This window comes from Colius striatus, chromosome 1, assembly GCF_028858725.1.
Source record: "Colius striatus isolate bColStr4 chromosome 1, bColStr4.1.hap1, whole genome shotgun sequence".
NCBI classification, from domain to species: domain Eukaryota; kingdom Metazoa; phylum Chordata; class Aves; order Coliiformes; family Coliidae; genus Colius; species Colius striatus.
Genome location: NC_084759.1, coordinates 122,950,461 through 122,973,385, shown reverse-complemented (window position 1 = coordinate 122,973,385; position 22,925 = coordinate 122,950,461). Strand labels below are relative to the sequence as shown.

The 22,925-nt window shown below is 41.9% G+C and overlaps 1 protein-coding gene across 3 annotated transcripts in view; it reads right to left on the bottom strand.

The window, feature by feature from the left end:
- The window catches only part of ATP6V1A (ATPase H+ transporting V1 subunit A), a 32,744-nt gene extending 9,912 nt beyond the window's left edge, over positions 1 to 22,832 (bottom strand). For all 3 annotated transcript variants that reach the window (XM_062005534.1, XM_062005543.1, XM_062005551.1), the window contains exons 1-8: positions 22,625 to 22,832; positions 10,536 to 10,630; positions 7,873 to 8,001; positions 6,149 to 6,363; positions 3,133 to 3,270; positions 2,481 to 2,632; positions 1,540 to 1,702; positions 251 to 359 (exon numbers count right to left, since the gene is read on the bottom strand). In XM_062005534.1, the coding sequence (XP_061861518.1) occupies positions 251 to 359; positions 1,540 to 1,702; positions 2,481 to 2,632; positions 3,133 to 3,270; positions 6,149 to 6,363; positions 7,873 to 8,001; positions 10,536 to 10,617 (988 nt within the window). In that variant the 5' untranslated portion in view covers positions 10,618 to 10,630; positions 22,625 to 22,832. The remainder of the gene's footprint in view (positions 1 to 250; positions 360 to 1,539; positions 1,703 to 2,480; positions 2,633 to 3,132; positions 3,271 to 6,148; positions 6,364 to 7,872; positions 8,002 to 10,535; positions 10,631 to 22,624) is intronic.
- Between the last annotated feature and the right edge of the window lie 93 nt (positions 22,833 to 22,925).

Sequence of the window (22,925 nt, the reverse complement as noted above, 5' to 3'; positions counted from 1 at the left end):
ACTACATGAGAGCTGCTGCACTAAGTTCTAACTTATAAGCAAAATTTACTCAATATTTAGAAATCATAATTATATACAAGCAAGCCAAATTGAATTAAGATACTAGGACTTCATGCATGCAACGCCTGTAAGGGCTGACTTCTGAAACTAAGCAAGCTTCTTGGTACTGACTGTTTCAGGGACTGAGAATACTCAAGCATGATGGCTTACTCCACACACACAGCCTTTTCTGGCCTCCTGTAAATCTTACCAGTATAGATAGATGCTTCTCTGGCAGCCACAGGCATGTTGGACGTATTTGCCACCAGAGCTGTTCTCTTCATGATGCTTTCTACCTTGCCATCAACTTCCATTGTTAACTAAAATGCAAGAAAAGAGAAAAGAGGGAACAATTGTTTATTTTTTGTTGTTTCTTATGGGTTGCTTTAGGGGGTTTTTTATTGTATTACCTTTTATCAGGATTTTTGCCTCACAGATGTTCTACCAAGAGCAGAGATTAGATTCAAGATTCCAGGACAACATGCTGGTTTGCTTTCCATGTTGCATACAGCTTAATTCTAAAGTATATGCCTCAGCATCACTTCACCTTCTACAACTGGCAAACCCCTATTCGTATCATTCAAATGAGTCATGCCATATCCACTGCATCAGGAAGTACACTATCCTCCCTTAGCTTACTGAGCTGCAACAGCCCCTCTCAGGAGTCTGTTAGTAAACACAGAGTCTTTCTCCACCCCACCTCCCCCTTCATCTACAATGAACCACGTTCATCTTCGACAACTTAGCATAAAATCACGTATATAATCCCTGTGAAGCTTCACAAGCACCTAAACACAGAATACATAGCCTGGCATCTGTGTAGAATTCTACTTCTGAATATAATGGGATGTACCTTTTTCACAGCCACCTCAGCTTGACTTTCATCTTGTAATCAATGAACACACCCAAGTCTTTTACTTGTTATTTCTGACAGTGGAGTTTCAACTTAACAGTTATGACTATCTGGCTTCTTTCTGTGTTTTACAGACCGTGCCACAAGGAATTCACTAACATACAACAACAGGTAGAAAGACTGGCAAACCTGTTGCCTTGTTTTTTTTAAAAAACAGGCATTTTCTGCTTCCTTCAGAAAATATTCTGAAGTCTAAGATGTCAAACTAATACCTGGTAACTGTATCGCCACTCTGAATCCTGTTAAAAAACAAGATTAGAAAATGCAGCATCTATAAAGTATGAAATGTTACCAGCAGAAGCTAAAGTGTATATAACTGCACTAAGTTACACCCTGGAATTCATTTTGGTTTGTTTTAAACGAGTTAGATAATACACTCCACAATTAGCATAGATGTTTATTAAGGGGACAGAGAAATCATCCTTTAAGCCAAAAGGGATTTCTGCTACTATAGCCAGAACTTACAGCAAGAAGGCAAGAAGATAATTTCAAGTCACATCCCTCTACCAATATAATTTCATTCTGTCACAATACTAGAACAACAGCACCTCTTCAAGGTTTACTCTCCAAGAATTCTCCATACTAACCTCAGGGAAATCTCTCAGTACTTCAGACATTTCATTTCCTCGTTCTCCACAGCCTACATAAATGATGACATCACTGTTGGAGTATTTTGAGAGAGACTGTGAGATCACAGTCTTCCCACAACCAAATGCCCCAGGAATTGCTGTTGTACCCCCTTGTACACACCTGAGTAAAGAAAAAAAAGAGTCTGATTTGCAAGGAACTAAAAAACAGCGCTCTCACATCTTAGAATGTTTTCCAATAAAACTCCTTAATTAAAAGCAGAGTGACAGGAGTCATATTGAGCGTTCTCAGTGAGAAGCACAGAGGTATTTGTCTGAACCTAAAGACTGAGGGAATAAACTATCCTTTTCTTCTACTGCCCTTGAAACAGCAATTTTCATATCTGGAAGCAGTGAAGGAATGCAAATGTTAAGAAAAGAACAACTGTACTTACATATGCATTATAAGAATATTTTAGGACCAAAATTACTAAAATTGGCATCCTTCAAGTTAGCTGCTTAAATGAACTACTTTGTACTATAATTAAGTGCAACAATTTTAATAACTGGTGACTCCCAAATCATTGGGAACTACACATCCTCAAGATCACGGAAAGAGATTCCACTTATGTGTTCAAATGGAGATACTAAGCTTGAAAGTTCAAGCCTTTCTGTAGAAGACTTGGCATTATTATGTTGTTTATGCTTATCCATTCTTTTACAGATTAATGCACCTTTTTACAGATTAAACTTACCTCCTTTTTCTGCTAGTAGGTTTTCCTGCTAAATACAGAAATATGGGAACTGAGCTAAATAGTTTTTGAGATTATGTATCATTTCACTACAATACATAGTGAAAGCTTGGGGTCTATTTGACCTTAAAAATATTTTAAGGCCTCCTCCCTCCACTTCATTCAAGAGTGAGATTTCTTACATACTAGAAAACAGAAGGTAGTACTTACGGGAATAGGGCATCCAGGACCCGTTGGCCAGTTAACAAAGGATGATTGGCTGGTAGCTTCTCAGTAACGGGACGGACTTGACGTACAGGCCAGATCTGGACCATAGTGAACTTCTCCTTCACACCTTCAAACTCCAGCTCTAAGACAACATCCTAACAGACAGTACCAGGCATCTGAAGTAAGCACACAGCTGCACACTGGATCAAGCACACAAGTTCTTATCTCAACTACTCTGCACAGCTAGGTCTTCGGTATCACCATGGATTTCTCAGAACCTCACCACACTATCATCCCCTCCCAAGGGAAGGCTCTGTTCCCTTATTTACAATGCTACTGGGGCAAAAAGTGAAAAACAAAGCTTCAACCAAAAGTACGCTTTTGAAGAGCAACTTTACACATTCCCAAGATACTGCACATCCCTAAACAGGTCAGCAAACATGGCATACTGAAGTGCCACTGAGAAGCCACATACATTGAAAGTAACTGCAGAGGATAATCATGTAATCTGCAGACCAAGGAGCAAAAGCAATCACTAGCTCAGACATCTTGTTGCATTAAACACTTTCTAGTTGGCATCATGCAGAACAAAGAGTACATTACTCTTATGAAAGGGACACAGAATATACCAGCAACTGCTCTTTGGGAGACTTACTGAAGTGTCGTAGTTTCCTGGCGGAGCAATGTATGTAACTGTTCCCCTGTTCCGTGGGGGCAGCATGATTTTGTGTTTGATAAGGGAGTTTTCATTCACCACACCATAAATATCTCCACCAGTGATGTGGCTGCCGACCTAAAAATCAAAACAGGTCTATTAGTCATAAGTGAGAACACCAGTTTTAAAAAAGAATCTTGACAAAAACCTGTATGAGTTAACTATAGCTATTAAGTCTAGCACTGCAATTACTCCTTTTATAAATGCATTGTTACAGCACAGTAGCCCACTGACATAATTCCTTACACTAACAGCACATTCCTAGCCATACTATCTGGGATCAGGAGTTTTTCAAGGCTCAGACAGTAGCAATTACTGACTGATGCAAGGAATTTTCCTCATTTCTTATATACCTCTCAGCTTAATGTGTTGAATAGAGAAAGGATAGTATATGCTAACATACAGGCTTGGAATAAAAATGTCTCCAAAGGCTAAAGCCATGTCATTTGCCAGCTCTAAGGCTACCCACACCACTCATGAAATGTGTGTTGCAGTTCTTCTTTGTGCTCAGGTAACACCTGCTCCTTCTAACACTCAGTGCAATTCCACCAGCTTCTTTGCAGTTTTACAAATACATTAAAACTTTTCAAGTTTCTCATATGCAGCAGCAACAAACTCAGAATCATTATGGCTGGAAAAGACCCTTAAGATCATCAAGTCCAACCACCAATGTAACACTGCCAGGTCAAGGGGAAATCCTGTTTGACCAACCTGAGTGCCTTCTGTGAGTGCATAACCAGCTGGCTAGATGAGGGGAGAGCAGTGGATGTCGTCTACCTTGACTTCAGCAAGGCTTTTGACACTGTCTCCCATAACATCCTCACCAGAAAGCTCAGGCAGTGTAGATTGGATGAGTGGACAATGAGGTAGATTGAGAGCTGGCTGAATGACAGAGCCCAGAGGGTGGTGATCAATGGCACAGAATCGAGTTGGAGGCCTGTGGCCAGTGGAGTTCCACAGGGATCGGTTCTGGGGTCAGTCTTGTTCAACATCTTCATTAATGACCTGGATGAGGGGACAGAGTGTGCCCTCAGCAAGTTCCCGATGACATCAAACTGGGAGGACTGGCTGATTCCTCAGAAGGCTGTGCTGCCATTCAGCGGGATCTTGACCGGCTTGAGAGTTGGGCAGAGAGGAACCTCGTGAGGTTCAACAAGGACAAATGTAGAGTCCTGAATCTGGGAAGGAACGACCCCATGTACCAGTACAGGCTGAGGATTGACCTGCTGGAGAGCAGCTCTGCAGAGAGAGACCTGGAAGTCCTGGTTGGTAATAAACTAACCATGAGCCAACAATGTGCCCTTGTGGCCAAGAAGGCCAATGGCATCCTGGGATGCATCAAGAAAAGTGTGGCCAGTAGGTCAAGGGAGGTTCTTCTCCCCCTCTACTCTGCCCTGGTGAGGCCTCATCTGGAGTTCTGTGTCCAGTTCTGGGCTCCTCAGCTCAAGAGGGACAGAGAACTTCTGGAGAGAGTTCAGCGCAGGGCCACCAAGATGATCAGGGGACTGGAACACCTTTCACACAAGGGAAGACTGTGGGAACTGGGGCTGTTTAGTCTACAGAAGAAAAGACTGAGAGGGGATCTTATTAATATTTACAAATATCTAAAGGGTGGGTGTCAGGAGGTTGGGACATCCCTTTTTTGATGGTATCTAATAACAGGACAAGGGGTAACAGAATGAAGCAGGAACACAAAAAGATCCATTTCAATATAAGAAAAACTATTTTACTCTAAGGGTGAGGGAGCCCTGGCATAGGCTGCCCACAGAGTGCGTGGAGTCTCTTTCCTTGGAGGTCTTCAAGACCCGCCTGGGCATGTTCCTGTGCACCCTAATCTAGGTGGACTTTCTTCTGCAGGGGATTTAGACTAGATGATCTCTAAAGGTCCCTTCCAACCCCTACCAGTCTATGATTCTATGACTCTATCATTAAACTAAACCATATGCCTCAGCATCTCACCCATGTGTCTTTCAAGTATCTCCAGGGAGGGTGACTCCCTTTCCAATCCTTAATAACCCTCTCGGTGAAAATATCATCTAATCTAAACCTCCCTTGGCGCAATTTGAGTCCATTTGCTCGTGTCCTATCATTCATTACTAGAGAGAAGAGATTGACCCCCACCTCACTACAACTCCCCTTCAGGTAGTTGTAGAGAGTCATCACGTCTGCTCTCAGCCTCCTCTTCTACAGGCTAAACATCCCCAGTTCCCTCAACTGCTCCTCATAAGACTTTTTTCTCTAGACCCTTCACTAGCTTTGTTGCCTGTCTCCAGCACCTCCATGTCTTGTAGTGAGGGGCCCAGAACTGAACACAGTATTCAAGGTGTGACCTCACCAATGCCAAGTACAGGGGGAAAATCACTTCCTTGGTCCTGCTGGTCACACTATTTTTGGTACAAACCAGGATGTTATTGGTCTTCGTGGCCACCTGGGCACACTGCTGGCTTGTATTCAGTCTGCTGTCAATTAACACCCCCAGGTCCTGTTCTGACAGATAGATTTCCAGCCACTCTGCCCCAAGTCTGTAGCATTGTCTGGGGTTGCTGTGGCTCAAGTGCAGGATCTGGCACTTGGCCTTGTTGAATTTCATGAGACTGGCCTTGGCCCATCGCTCCAGCCTGTCCAGGTCTCTCTGAAGAGCCTTCCTGTCCTCAAGCAGATCAACACTCCTGCCTAGCTTGGTGTCATCAGCAAATTTACTGAAGGTACACTCCATCCCCTCATCGAGGTCACTGATAAAGACATTAAACAAAAAAGGTCCCAGCACTGAGCCCTGGGGAACACCATGGGTAACTGGCCAACAACTGGATTTAACTCCATCCACTATGACTCTCTGTATCCAGCCATCAAACATATCAAGTAAGTTTCCGTGATCTCCATCAGTCACAGCCTTGGTACTCTGCTCTGCCCTTAAGCTCTCGGAGTAGAGGAACAAAAGGAGAAAAACAGGACCTACCCGCAAATTTTTGGAAGGCGTGAAGTCCCATTTGACATCTCGGCTCAAAGCTGACACGTTGACACCTCTAGGGATATAGATACTTTTGGTCAGAGTGCTGATGTCTGAGAGCGGCCTCTGGATACCATCAAAAATAGCTCCCATAATGCCAGGCCCTAGTTCCACTGACAAGGGTTTGCCAGTACGGAGTACAGGGTCTCCTACAGAGACACCAGCTAAAGATTTGCTAAGGAAAAGTTCATCCAGAAAAAGGGAAAGATATTGGGCAGAAGCATCACATTCACAACATCATACTCTTAATCCACCTTTCTAACTTCAAGGTAATATTTTTATTACTACATCACATATCATCACTTGAGAAGCATGTAGACTTTATACTAAACTCAAGTTGAAATTGCAAAAGCAATGAAATTGTGCATCCTCCAGAGGGGCGAAGTAGGGGTAAATATTTTGCCTTACAATCATTAGTTCCAACTCTACAGATGAGTTTACTGGAGGGCCAGGCAGCAGGATGACAAAATGTCAGTATTTCTTAAACATTTAAACCTAGAAAGCAGGTTTGATTGTTAAAGTCAGACAATGTTATGAAATATATAATTTTTTGCTTCAGAATTTCTAAGAGAGCACAACTGGTTTGCCTTTTTGACAGTAGTCTGATTTTAAAGGGAGTTTGTCCAAAACCAGCATTATTTCACTGCTCTCTGGTATCAGGTTGCTCAGTGCATGCACCGAGCTCCAAAGATGCACAAAAGACTTCCCTGCAAAGGGACAGTAGTTTGGCAAAAGGCCTTGCTAGAATACAAAAGAAACTCCCAAACCCTTCCTTAAGACTCAAGAAATTAAATGCAAGTGGACATCGGACAGCCCTATGACAAGAGTACTCTCATCAGAAACCTAAGAATAAGCCACATTCAAACTTGTTCCACGGACTGATGGAGGACTATCTATCAGATATTACAATGTAATCTGAAACAATAAATTATTAGGTACAGACAGGAGCTATCCACCAGCTTACCATCCAGCTCCTCATAACAAAGCTTTGGGAGCCAGCACAGGCTTTTTCCTAGTCTGTGCAGATGTACAGAACCAACTCAAGTTTAAAATATGATAGAAACAAACAAACAAAAGTCTGACTTCAAGTTTTATGACTTTTTCTTCCATTGTGTCACTTGGGTAATATAAAGTGCATTTTAAGTTAACTAGATTTTAGAATATGTGCTGCATCCTAGCTGGATTGTAAGAATATGTAAGCACACTGCAGAAGCAAAAAATGTAATCTATTATATCTGGCAAAATGCTCTTCCCAGAAGGTGGCATCTTGCCACTTTATATTTCCTGTTTAAGTGTTATACAAGCATAGTTTTCAAAAGAAAAGAAAAAAAAATGCAACAAGCACTCCTTGTTAGCTTGCCATTTATGGTTGACATTTATCAAACAACTTCCTTAACAAAGGGCTGTAATATTTAAATTCAAATGGACTTAAATTCTCTGCTGTAAGTTATTTGACTTTCACATTTAAAACGTGTCCTTGGTATACAGTCAAATAAGATAAGGTTTACCTCAAAGTCCACCAGAACTCATAATTAGATGTGCAGAACAGATGTCCTGCTGGCAGCAGAAGTTACCAAGTGCTAGTCCCAGTCAGCTTTGTTCTAACCCCTCATCACTGCTGTATTCTGGACTGCAGGGTCTGGCAGGCCCCAAGGAATCAGTAAAAAGGATACATGTTTCTTCATACACCTGTACAGTTGCCAAATCACCTTCCAGTCGGATAATCTCCCCCACCAGTTCACTGTGGCCTACACGTACCAGCTCGTACATAGCAGCACCCGCCATGTTGCACGCCGTGACCACTGTAAAAGATGGGCACATAGGTGAACATTTTTCCCATGGCTCAGGAAATTTACTCATCAGAAGTTACTCACAACTGCACAACATAAGCCTGGTATTCACCTAGATCAGAAACATATTCTCAATTTCACAAAAAAGATAAGCTTGGCTGCCATAAATCCTGATATTTCTAGTTGAAAAGCCAAAAGAAAAGGTTCCCCTATACTTTTCACACTGGTCCTTCAGGATCAAAAAGAGGATATTATCAGAATGTAGTAGTTCACAGGTAATTTATGCTGTAATTTCTCTTATCTATCTTGATAGATGGCTAATGTTTAGGGTTTGAGACACACATCGAACTTCAACAGACAAGTTACATCAGCACTTCTCCCTTTCAGTTAGCTGGACCACATTCACATTTCACTAAATTAAAACCACAAAAGAACATGGCAAAAGCTCACAGGTAATCACATGAACCTGTGGTTGGGGACCAGCATTTTCAAGTTACTCAAACTTCTATTGTATTGCTAGCATCTGGATGCTCACAAACTACTTCCATGTACAGATCAAGCCAAGACACCTGCTACAGGCCACACATACCCTTGTATCTAGAGCAGCAGATGTCTACAAAGCTTTTAAAGAAACACTATTATGTTATATTATAGAAAAAGTGATGTGTATCTTAGGGCACTTTCAACAGACAAAGAGAGCTTTACAGCATATTTTGGGCCTGAAACCTCTTACTGTTAGATTTCAGCAGGCCATACATGAGGCCTAGCTGCTTTAGGACAAGATGTATTGTGTCATTTATACAATATCAATCTTGCACACAGCATTGACATATTTACACAAAGATGCATTTTCCACTTCTTAAGGAAAGAAAGCTCTATCACTGGTTTAAGTACCATTTCTCTTCAGTTAAGGAATTGGCAGCTAAAAAACAGGAATTTATTTGGGTAATGTCATGGTTTAGGAAGGAGCAGCTTTTGCTTGGTAACAGTGGGAGCGGGCTGCAGTGAAGACCCAGTAAAGAGTTCTCAGACTCTCCCCTGGCTCTTGGGTTCAGACCCACCTTCGGCCCAGCTGGCTCAATCCAGTGCCCTCTGCGATCACTATTTAAGGACGGGAATTTGAAGTGCTTGAGAGGAGGTTTAAGAGTGGTACAAGACAGAGGTGATCACGTGGACCCCATAGTCAGAGAAGGAAGAGCACCAGACCAGAGACCCCTCTGCAAGCCATAGTGAGAATGCAGGCTGTACCCCTGCAACCCATGGAGGGTAATGGCAGGACTGAGAGCCATCAGCAGCTCCAGGTGAGTGTGCCCGAATGGACGAGAGACTGTGTGAGGAGGAGGCGGCCATGGCACAGGCCGTGCTGGAGAGCCTGCGCGCCGCAAAGCAGACCCACACAAGAGGCAGAGTGGAGCTGCAGTCTTTGGTATGAATGCACATTGGAGCCGCCTGTGCAGGGCTGCTGTGTGTGTGTGGAGGTACCCTGCGGAGGAACAGGAAGGACCGGTGCAGAGCACACTTGCTCTGAGGAGGGACAAATGGCAGAAGCTATCAGGAATAGACTGACTGAAACCCTCATTCCCTGCCGTCCTGAGCAGGTCAGTGACGGACGAGATAAAAACACCAGGATCAGGGCTCTGAGCCCAGGAAGAGAGGAGGGGTGGGGAGAAGATGGTCTTAAAGGGCTGGTTGTACTCTTCATCATTGTACCACCCTGTGTTGGTTATGTTTTGGGGTTTTATGGTTATGTTTTAGCTGGTGGTGGATTAAATTATTTTCTATTTTCTTCTCCAAGCCGGGTAACCTGGTCTGTTTTGTCCTGGACCATAAGTGGCAATTAAGCTCTCCCTGCCCTTTGGCAATTCTCAAGTTTTTGGTACTTGAATCTAATCATCATCTCTTGTCTCTTGATGGGTCTAAGCCAGGACAGGTAGATTCCAATTCTGTTCTTGACTTCTTGAAGACAATATAGGAGGGAGCAAAAAAGCCAGCGGAGTCTTCAAAAGCTGTTACCATCAGACCCTAGAGAAACTAAGCTGATAAAAGAGCAGGAAGAGTCCTCCTTCTCCCAGTTGCACTATCACCATATTCTGTCACTTTCCTTAACCCATGCAGCAGCTTGCTGAGCTCCTCCTGCATGTAGTGTGGAAACAGTACAGCTTGACATTGAGAACTGTGTGCCAGACAGCACAGGGTCAAACTAGCGAAGATTAATATACTGGGCCTGCAGATTTTCAACGAAGTCACCCAGAAAGCTTGCTACATTCTTTTAAAATTGTTTTATCTTTCATCCTCTTTGGCAAATTACTAATTAATCTTTAAATAAGATTAGCTAGCAGTGACATTAACTAGCATATTAGTATGTTTCTTAGTATTTTATCAGACTATAAGTCAGTGATCCTTCTTTAAAAGTCACTTCCTCCCTGCCAAAAAAAGAAAAAGCCCCACCCAGACCTCTACTGTACTTTTCCACTTCCATGTGAATAAGGTTAACAAGACACTGGATGAAACAAAACGTATGGTTTCCTTCAAAAAATAATACCTACCAGGTCCTGAGACTCCATGGACATAACCAACAAAAGCCTCTCTGTCTTCATCACGGATTTTGGGTAGCTTGGAGAAGTCCATTTTGCCTGTTCAACTGGAAAAAAAAGAAACAAAGAAAACAGTCATGAAGAATACACATATGAAATAAGTTCCTCCTCTTCTAACCCTCAGTTCTCTCCTGGTTTCCAGTTGGAAGGAATTTTGAACTCTTATTGCCTGGAGCACCTTAACCCCAGTGATTTTAAAGCTATAAATGTTAAAAAGTAACTCATTTAAACAAACAAAGGAACTAACACCCTCCAATGCAGAAACACAGGGGTGGAACATCACTTAACAATATGCTCCACAAAACACTGTGGAGTGAAACAATTGCACTCCAAAAATGCCACAACACTGCTGGACTGTTTTGAATTCCTGTAAATAGGATATTTAAACAATGGAGAATCTCTTCTGTCTTCCACATCTCATCCACCTTCCTTCAAAATACAACGTTGTCCATGATTCTGAGTGATCAAAAGAATGTTCTAGGACTGCTTTACTCCCACCAGTCTCTAAAAAAATCAATATTGCAAATATTAATTGTGGAAATTCTAGGTTTATTATCTTAAGCTGCTGAACTGGGTGTTCAGAGGAAGAAATACACATTTTCACAAGCACCAGCACACAAACATGCAAGTTCTCTCTATATGCCTCACAGCTAGGTATTACACAATCTTTGCTCTCAGTGAAACCTGTGGAACATTACAGAAGAATTGTGCTGCATAATGGCCAAAACCCCCAACTTGCAACAGTTGAACAGCAGTCTGATATCTTTTGCCAGTAGCTGTTTAGAGAATCTAAACAACTAGCACAGGAAAAGCTGTTTCAGAAACCAACCTCCTCCATCTATGCTTGTCCTGTAATTGATAGTTGGGCTGTCCTGCTTCTGGTGCTGATAAAGAGTATTTAATGGTTTTGCTTTGTCAGCCCTTATCATGCTTTTCGTTGCCTTGGAAACTGATTAGTCTCAGAGAACTGTAAGGCAACTCTACCCATTTCAACTCTATTGACACATTCATGATCCAGTGCTGGTGAAAAGGTGCAGTATGGCAGCCCCAGCATACAATGCTCTTTGTGTTATCAACAGGGTCTATCCAGCAAAAGCCTGTAGTTCATTGGTGTGAACTGTGTGAGGCATCTGATGACACTCACAGTCTTTCCCAGAAACTTAACCTAACCCAGCATTTTCTGTAAGGCATTAAATAGAGGCATACTCAGGCTTAAATGCCTGCCTTGAGTGCAATGAGCGACAACTACATTGGCACTCCTTCCATCATCATTAAATGATGTTTTCCCACCTGTTCCTCAGGGGCAGTAGGTAGGTGACATTTGCTGTTCTTAAAATCTTATAACTATCTTCTGTCTATACTACAAGTCCCCCGCTCCTAGCCCTCTTTACCAATCTAAATGTTATAAGTTGGTGTCTGCTCTGTAAGAAAAGGATCTCCAACAATTCCAAACTTCTATTCATCCTGAAGGAACAGCTTCTTCCAGTCTCCATGTCCTGCTGGCATGGACTGTGTAACATAGCTATCATTGATTCATTTCACAACAGCCACTCTGTGATCTTGACTCAGTCATCACCAGCCTGGAGTGGAACTGCTGACTGTTCTTGAACTCAAAGGCTGTCAGGTACCTCCTAGACTCCCTGCTCTCCATAATGACAGTTTCTCCTTTAAGCTGCCTGTTGTTTAGGCCCAGAGGACTATGCTAATTTCACTGCTTATGCCTCAAAAGTCTCCTCTGACAAATGGCAGAGGGGAGGTCTTCGCAAAGCAATCTGCAGCTCCGTAGCAGCTGGTAAGAGCTGGTTCTGATCAGACTAATGTAACTACCTCATCTTTTTTGCTTACTACAATTAAAACATTGCAAAATTCAAGCACAATTACTGTTCATACTGAAAAGAACAGCCGGTCTCATAAATCCACCCAAAACACTGACTTCAGCATACCATATACAACAATTGCTAGAGCCCAACTACCCACATCTTCTATAGAAGCCCAATAAGGAAAAAGTTAAACCAAATTCTTGTAACTATACTAGTAACAGTGTTTGGCAATTAGACAGTGTAGGATGTCCTACAAAAGGGTCAATTTACAAAAGCAAGGAAACACAAGAAGAACACTGGCCAGTTTCAATTTAAAATAACTTTTCTTCTTATCTAAAACCTGCAGATCAGTCAACCACCACTTGAAGTGACTGTTCATCTTTTAGGGAGGCAAATAAGAACCTTTGAATAGTCATTCTGCAGTTACATCAGCAACATCCTGACACCCAGCACCCACCTCTCTTGTTCCTGCTCTGCTCCCTCGCTTCCTACAGCCACCTGCCTGAGTTACTGGCCAAGCCAACTATGAGAGAATGAGGTTCCTCCACTAGACCACCTAGCAACACACCAAGAAATCCTGCCTTTGTACTGATCTTTAGCATCTGCACCAACTGCTTCTAGACACCTACCTATTGACTATTTCAATCACCTTTCTTTGTTCCATCTCCTATATATCTCGTAAGTACACACAATCTAAAAAGGCAGTGTTCATCCAGCCAAGCTGACCTCTTTATGAGGCTATGCATCTTTTAACACTGAAAACAAGAAAAATAACATTCTATTATTTATCACTGCATAGTTTTCTTGTGCGTGTGCACTACAGATTTTCACTTTATATGGAAAAGTCCTTTAAGATAAAGTGTTGCTTTACCTGTCAACACTGTTAGATGTTTTCATTGCTAATACTCAGATAAAATGAAAGTCCCTAAAGGATGTCAGGATTTGCTAAACATAACATCGTGTGTGTGCAGGCAGAAGCCACAGTAGCTAGCCATTTTAAAAATCTATTGAGCTTCTATGGCCTTCCAGAGGCCTTGTCATCACAGAATACTAGGCACAATATGCAATCTAGTAGTGCATCTACACAGTGTATTAGCTTAGTTTTAAGTCCCTTATGAGCAAAGACACATCTTGTATAATTTACAACTTGTAAACAGGAATCTTCCTTGTCTTAAACAGTTCACCAATTGATTATAAACATGTTCTTAAGATCTAGCATAGGCATAATCTGTCTAACAGTGCCAGAAATCAAATTATTTGCTGCAGAACCATCTCTGACAGAAATGTGATTTATCAAGTAATTATCTAGTAATAATTAAACAACAAAAGGCTAATATCCTCAGGTTTTTTTTTATCTTGGTTTCTCCTCAGCACAGCAATTTGGCTACAAAGCCATTAAAAAAAAATGTTACTGTCCTGCTTTCAATGCTGGAGAGACTGTTTTCTATTACAGTTTCTTGGTATTGCTTCAAATATTTGATCAGACTCAGGATTTATACGATTAACTGCCTTACCACACAGATCTCTTAGTTTTCAAGACACCGATGAGATTTTTAGAAGGACCCTTCTTGCAGCAAGGAAAAAAAATAATCCATTATTATTTTATCATGTAAACACAGATTCTTACCTTATTCTGCAGACACAGGGAGTAACAAAAAAAAAAACCAACACAGGCACAATGAAGCAAAGCCAGAATTCAGCAGTTAAGCACCACCACTTATGAAATAATTGTCCTTCTAGTGCCCCTACACAGAGGGATGAGAAAGCCTGCTGCAGAGGGGAAAGAAATTTCTGACACACAGCAGAGGCATAACCACCTGACTTGATGAGTCATCAGTCTCTCTCTCTCTCCCACCAGCACTGAGGAATGCCGCAATAGCAAATGAAGCTACCTAGAGCCCAGCTGAACTCCCATCTGTGCCCTCCTTACCACACAGAACAGATTACAAGAAGCATTCAGCATTGATATTAAGCGCATCCTACAAAGCCAGTGTCCCAAGTGGTTCATATTACTACATAAAAGTCCCTGAAAGAGAGATGCATGCTTTCTGTCGGAATCTGTTTAACTACTAGTGCTCCGGTGCAATACATCCATGTCAAAGTATGCTCTGCCTTGGAAGAGCTTAACAAAACAACTGTTTAGCAACAGACTGCACAGTGAAGCACTGAAGACACTGTAATATTAATTGAGAATGTAGAACAGATATTGATTCTGGTCAAAACAGAGTCCTGTGGGCTCGCTTCTGCTAATCTAAGAACCCCTTTCCCCTGGTTAGCTGAAGCACTGATCCAACTGGACAACATTGTACACCTTAGCAAAGTAGACTGATGTGTCACCTTGAGTGACAGCTGCTAGAATCTGTTGTGAAAGATTGACAAGCACTAACATAGTCCTGTGCATCGTACAGAAGACAAGCAGCTATGTGATCTCTCCCACAAGAAGACTCATGACTTGAGGAGTTCCCTGCAGTGTTCACAACTTCTCAAGACTATCTTTGCAAGTTCTAGGATTAGCAACACATCAAATTAGCACAGAAGCTTAAATACACTAACCAAAGTTGTAGTAAACAGCAGATCTTGTTATCTTAAATCTTCTTACCTCAGCAATTCAGAAGCAGTGGCATTACATTAATAAGTCACCAGTGCGAGGATTCATTCTGCTGGAATAACCTTGAACTAAGGTCATGGATTTTACTATATCTGAACATATTAACATGTTTTGACTTCCTAGGGTAGAAAAATGGAGTCAGGATATAAGTCCTTACAGTCATCATCCAGGAAAGCTCAATAGATATACACAATAAAATGTATCCAAACAAAGTTTTCCAAAGAAAATCCCTCCTTCTCAGTAAAAAGCTAGACGCTACAGGCCACTAACGATCACAACCCACAGCGAACAATCATCTTAATGTCACATCTGAGTCATGCTTTAGAATCAAGACAACTTTTGCTCTGTTCACCTGAGCACACATTGGTAGAGCGTATAAATTCCAGTCTACAGCTGCATGACAATGCGTTGCAAGGGCCTCATAAATAATAAGATAATCACTGACACAGATTTCCTGTAACTTGGGACAGTTTATACTTCCCCTTCCAACACACTATATTTTTAAGAGGAAGTAATTAAAAAAACAACCCAGTTAGGAGACAAATGCAGCAGTGAGGTAGCATTTCTGCATCTAGAATTCAGGATACTGTCCTCGAAGAAACAGCATGGCTGGAACACAGGTCACTTTAAAGGATGCCAAAGAGTATTCCCAGGAAATCTGCTCCTTGATACTATGCAAAGTTATAATTTTACTTTAACACTGCAGGGAAAATTTCTCCAGATTTCTCAGTCACCAAACAACAGAATCACTGAGGTTGGAAGGCACACTCAATATCATCTAGTTCCAACTCCCAGATAAAAGCAAAATAGAACAGGCTGCTCAAGGCCACATCCACCTGGGTTTTTATTACCTCCAAGGACAAAGACTCCCCAACTCTCTGTACAGTCTGTTCCAGTGTTCAGACACTCTCCTAGTAAAAGCATTTTACTATGTTTAAAAGGAAACTTCTCATACTGGTAACTCTGTTTTTATAAGGCAGACTCTTCCTGTGATGAGTTTAACATGAAGGTTTTCAAACTGCTCTCTCTGCTAAGACATTCTGTAAGGAACCCAAAAAGAAAGAGATTCCCTATCCATGCATCATATGGAAAAATGTTTGGGATTTTTTTTCCCCCCTTGCACTTGAGTCTTGTTACTTCAGTAGATTCCACAGAGAAGATCCCACCTCCACCCTCTTTGCTCCCTCCCAAGAGGTATCCATATTCTTTACAATAAGATTCTCAGACCCTTCTCTTCCCAAGGCTAGATAATCCCAGCTTACTCATCCTTTCCTCTTACCTCCAAACCCTTAACAGTCTTTGTGGCACTTTCCTGGACACGCTTTATTAAGCCTTATCTTCCTTCTACTGGAGAACCCAGAACCAGACACAGCACTTCAGATATGGTTCCACCAGAGCTTAATCAAGGGGGAAAAAACCCACCTCCCTGAACCGGGCTTCCTAGTTCATCCCAGGACAGTGCTGGCCACCTTTGTCACAAGGACAAATTGCCAGCTCACGTTCAACTTCATATCTACCGGGACAGCAAAGCCACTTTTCAGCCAGTCAGTACCTAGTCTCTAGCAGGGCATGTAAACATTTTTCCACTTAATAATTCATACAATTCCAACAGCCACAAGGCATTTTGAGGCCACCTCTGCTCTGAATAGGTCAGGAATCTGCTTAAGTGATGCACAGTTACATAGCGTGGATCCATCCGCAACCATAGCAGTCTTTCACACAACTTGTTTCTTGGGTACTAAAAAGCCCCTTCTTCTCACCTGAGTCTTGCTACTCTGCCCATGTACAGGTAAATGCAGTTGTATTCAAGAAAAAAGATAGGACATGGAATTACACTGACATTGTCAGCAGAACACACAATGGCTATGAAGTGAGACTGTGCAACACAGCAATTCACGAAGCCCATCATAAGCGCCTACTGCCTTCTTTCTCAAAACATATCTGTGGGTATGCTGATACATACAAGCCTAATACTTCAAACAAACATCATGCCTTGCACACAAGCTAAACATATTTTAAATGCTTATATTTTATAGATATAGAGATATAGATATAGGTACAGCATGAGAGACTCTACCATAAAGATGGGATGTGAAGTCTGTTCACGCAAGAAGTACAACCATCACAAATTGTCTTTCAAGTACGTAAGATTCTCACTCAAAAGCTTGAGCAAGTCTTTCAATTATCCTAGACCAGGACTTCAAAAGAAGTTATGTTTGAACACGATGGAGAAGTTAGCAGCAGCGATAAAGCTAGACAGAAAGGCTGGCAAGGCATTCATTGCATTAACTGCTTGGACTCACTGAAGATTTGATGAGCTCAGTAGATAAGCGGCCTCCTGACTTCAAACACTGTTGTCACATGATGTCTAGAATTAAGAGCTTATTTTCATCTCTTAAAATACTGAAATCCACCCTTGCTTTTATTAAAGTCATTCTACTTTGAGGTGTATTTGGCATCATTACTTGAAATGCTTCTTGTTTGCTCTAACCTTTAAGATGACAAACATCAAAATGAGATGGATACAAAGTTGTAAGCAATTATAGCAGCAAACTTTACTATAGTTCAGTAGAGTCACTTCTGAATTGTTGAAGATTCTTACTTCAACAGACAAGAGGTGTGCAATTTCATAAAACAGCTATCACTAAATAGATAGTCAGGCTCAGTTTTACATGCAGAAACAAATCACTAATTGGGGCTCCTGGATGAGCCTCAGCACTGCCTAACCTCTGGTCCCTAAATCTAATAGCTAAAATACTGAGCACAAGTTTCATTTCACCGTTACACTTAACTTTCAGAGCAGTCTTTGAAGTTGGGATATTATGAAATCTTCAGTTTACTATGTGAGACAGCTAGTTTGAAGAGCCATAACAGGAGTAAGTTTGCATTAAAGGCTTTTAGAAAGATCCAATATTCCTAGCAGATAGAAGTCCTTTTTTTCCAGCCCTTTGGTATAATGAAACACCTGGTTGGAATCACAACACACATCTTGTCATTGGATTCCAGTAAACGGAAATTAAGTTCAGGTCAACTTTTCCTATAATGGAAAACTTCATGTTTTAAAAGAAGTAAATCCATATTTGGAGACTTTCCGTCCAATTACCCGAACTTCTTACAGCTTCTTCAAAATAACTCCTCCCATATATTAAATTTTAATGTTTAAACTACATGTCATAGTGGTTGACTGAATATTTTCACCCAGTGATGCAAGTTTATTTCATGATAACAAAACCCTCAAGATTTCAAGAATCTATAAGAAAATTCACCTAACAGAATAGCCTTTTTAAAAGTCCTTGTTAATGTTACCTGCATTTAGCTAGAAATACCAGTTTAGTTTTTTCTGAAAAGTTGCTTTTTAAGGTATTACTTCCAAAGCCATGAGAGTCCTTACAACATCAGTGCTTCTCAACTGATTGAGGAGGACAAAGACAAATGCTTTCCCTCAACCATTTGCATTTGCAATGGCTCTATTTTTGGCAGATGGTTTAGTTAATTTAACTGTTCAGTAGGATGAATCTTGTAACCAAGATAGCAATGGTCTTTGAAATTATTCTTCTCAGGATTAAACATATGTCAGACAGCTATTGCAGAAAGATCCGTGCTATAAAAACATGGCCACAGTGGCAGTTTCCCATACTAGTTTCAATACTCCCTGAGTACTTCTGATTTGAACACTTTAGGACACACACAACAGACTCTCCAAAATGCTACAAAGCTATGACAAAAATAAAGAACTGTCAACAGGCAGAATGCACATATTAGATCACTATCTGACAAATTATTTCTGAAGAGACTGAAATCTACTGTTCCCCAAGCTCATAGGAGTAACCAAGCTGATAAACCAAGCAAATTAATTTAGCAGCTAAAAACTGATCTTCACCTGTCATTTGGTTGAAAATAATAAAGTCTGTTAGACTTAGACTTTCAAGATTTGTCTATATACTTCTAACTGGTTTTTAGAGTAAGTACATCATTTCACTACAGACATACCTTGTAAAACAAAGCCATAAAATATATGGAAGTCCAAAAAAAAATAGCTGAAAATGGTCAATCTTTCTAAGACATAAGGGCATTTAACTTGAGAATTTGACAAAAACAATAGAAATAAATGAATGTGAAATAAAGTAACCAAACAAAAAATATTTATAAGATTGTAGAATTTATCGCCATGTGATATGATTAAATCCAAGAATCTAGGCAAGCTTAGGTGTCCACTTTCAAAGGGGAGGAGGGAATGAACACCACAAAAATGAACCAAAACCCTTTTCAGAACAGAAAGGGAGGTAAAACAATGATGACCAGATCTGGTCTAAGCCAGTTTTTCATGTTGGACCCTTTAGGCGGTTACTGGCGTCATCTGTACTGGAGGAAAAGGCTGAAAATCATAGAATCATAGAATGGTAGGGGCTGGAAGGGGCCTTTAGAGATCACCTAGTCCAACCCCCCTGCAGAAGCAGGTTAACCTAAGCTTAGCTTAGATTAGAAAAGCTTAGATTCATTCTACTTCCTCCGCTGAAGCAGGTCCCCATTGCTGTCTGCCCACTTGGAAAGCTAAAGAAGTCAGATGTTTTAAGATGGTGAGTAAGAGTGAATGAACATGATATTCCAGTTGCCTATATTGTCTGTTTTCCTTAGTACATTTCCAGTAAAAAAAAAAAAAAAAATCATGTGGATGCTATTGTTCAGCAATACCTCAACATTTCCAAGTCTAAAATTCCCTGATTTTCTTTGTGACCAATGATACAAGTACAGAGAAGAGAAAATCTACTTCAGATGTAGGCAATGTGGTGCTGGGTGTTCTGTGGGTTTTTTTTTTTTTAAACAGAATAAAAAAACCCACAAAAACTCCCCCAAAAGACAGAAAGGAAAAAAAAAAAAGACGGACTACTTTTGCCCAGGAATCACAGAATCACAGAATGGTAGGGGTTGGAAGGGACCTTTAAAGATCATATAGTCCAAGCCCCTGCAGAAACAGGTTCACCTAGATCAGGCTGCATAGGAACACATGTCCAGGCGGGTCTTGAAGACCCCCAGGGAAGGAGACTCCACACCCTCCCTGGGCAGCCTGTGCCAGGGCTCCCTCACCTGAATAGTGAAATAGTTTTTTCTTATATTTAAGTGGAACTTTTTGTGTTCCAGCTTCATCCCATTACCCCTTGTCCTTTGCAAGATACCATCGAAAAAAGGGATGTCTCAACCTCCCGACATCCACTATTTAGATATTTGTAAATATTAGTAAGCATGTAACATTTTATAGTCAACATCAGAGTAACCTGAGACATCAAGTAGATCTTGTAATCCTTCTAATTTTTAAAAAGTAGTAATTAGGAACATGGTCTTCATTCACAAAATAGCAATTTAAAAGCATGAGGTAAAAAGGTTGATGTGAATTTTCAGGGCTCAGGAACTCAGAGAGACAGTATTATGGTATCAAAACACAAGAGGTGAAGAGTAGTGCTTCTCGATGCATATCCAGGGGAATCGTCAAGTAATCTGTGGGTCCATAGCAGCTTTGGACTATGTAGAATACCAGTAGCCATCTGTGTTTGGAAGATAAATGCATGAGGCCATATTGGGGAAAAAATTTACACAACAGAAACACACTTATCCTCCAAACTTTCAGATATAAAACAGTTAATATATACTCAGACGAAAATAAAAGCTAAATTTAAGCTAATGTTGTGTAAAAATTAAGCAACTAGTACTAATAATTCACAGCTCAACCCGAGCATTAACACTATCTGTAGAAAATAGTATTTGATTTGGAAAACGGAAAGGCTAAGTTTACAGGAAACAGATCTTGTGTTACTATTGCAACACAAGACTTGAATCCTGGGTTGGAGTCAGCTGATGCCAGCAGTCATTTTCCAGACGTGTCTTAATTTCTCCTTCCCCTTCCTCTCAAATTGATATCCGCAGTGGTTTCTCATTTTTGAATGCCCTGCTTTGTCCCCTGATTATACAATTAATGTGGGGTTTTTTCCCCCCACGAGTTTAAAACTGTTTTCAAGGGGACTTGACATAGTGAAGTGACAAGCACAGTAAAAAATATTCTGCAACAGTTTTGTAATACAAAGACTTGTATACACTGAGCACAATTCATTTATTCTTAAGTAAAAAAAAAAATAAAATGCAGATACTATTAAAAATTTATGCTCACTGATAACTGAAAAGGCTTTTTAAAGTACTGCATAGAGAAATCAAACATTCAGTGCTGCAGATCTGCTGAGGGCCAAAGCCAACACAAACACAGCAATTTACAATATGCTGAGGATCTGCCTCAGTTATTTAACCTTATACTTGCAAATGCAACCTATACTCCACAAATTCTTGACAAAGTACTACAAACAGGTGGGCTAATAAGCCACCTTAACCATGTTGTCAGCAGATTTTCCTACTTTTCCACCCCCTCTCCACTTGAGTAGTATTAGCATTTAAAATACCATGCTAGATCAAGTATCCAGTGTACTTTGCTTAAGTATTGCATTACAATGAGTAGAACTATCACCGACTTGCTTTTATTCCCAGCCAGGGTATGAATTCTAGTAAAATAGAATTAGGGAAATAGGGAAACTAGTAAAAACATTAGGAGGAAATTACTTTGGATAACTGAATTGAATGGACAGATCTTGACACGCACATGTCACGTACTCTGACGTTGTAGCTATGTGTAACACATATGGTATCATCCAGAACCCAATCGTATATAACTTCTTTCTTGTCTTCACTGGAATTCTAAGTGTGACATTTGGAACACCTAACGTAAATCAGTGACTTGTCACTGGCTACAGGGAGTAGGAAACATTTGATTCGACATCATTACTTTCAACTGCAAAACACCAGGAAGGCCCTTTTACTAAGGAAGGATTGGAGTCAGAAGCCAGCAGCAGTGCTCCTCTTGCACAGCCTTTCTGCTTGCTCACTGCAGAGCTCCAGTTAAGGCACTGATTCAGTTCTGTCTCCTAAAGATGGTGGGACGATCTGGCACAGAAACCTAGTCACTGTCATCACTTTTCATAATAATGGATTCCCTTATATCCCCAGGATATCTTGATTGGTGTCTTTCAGAGCGCTCAGCAGGTCTCTTCCTGGAGAAAACCCTACTCAGGGGCTGCTTTGCTCTCCAAGCCTTCTCTCACTGAGAAAGGAGACCAAGTAGAGCAGGCACCTGCAGACTCTCCCGTTGGCGAACAGCTCTGTAGGGACGAGACCAGCAGCGCTGCGCAATGAGGCGGGCAGGCTCGGCCTTCACTGCCAGCGCAGCCTTCTGCCGTTGCCGCATCCCGGGCGGGCGCGGGGCGAAGGTGGACCGCCCCAACATTCGGGCTCCACAGGGGCGCTCTGAGGGTCCCACCGGCCTCCGGAGCGGCCGCAGGGGGCCATGCGTGTTCCCCCAGAGAAAGGCCCCAAGAGAAGAACATCACCTCTCCCGGGCAGGTAACGGCCGGCGGAGGGAGAAGATGACGGAGAACCCCTCCGCCACCTCCAGTAAGCGGCCCACCAGGCAGAGAGGAGAGCAGCTGCTAGGCGTGCCTCGGGAGAGAAAGAAGCGGAACGAGCGGGGCAAGGCTGGAGAAAGCGAGAAGAGAACGGACACACATGAGACGCCTCACCTGTGACCGACGCCGGCACACCCGAAGCCCGACTCCCCTCCGGCGGCAGTACTGGATCAGCTGATGCCGGTCCCCGGCACGCATGCACTGTAGCCTCACGCCGGAAGCACCCCACCTCTTCCCTTCCGGGGGGGGGGGAGCTTTATAACCACAGCCTGCGCTGCTTCCCGTCGCGCGCGCGAGCAGGCGGCAGCGCGCTCTCGTGTGCCGGGGCCCGCAATTGGTCGTCTGGTACCACGTGACGAGGCGCACCGCCTCCCCTCTTGCCTCGCCGCAGAGTCACGCGGGCGGTGGCGCCGCT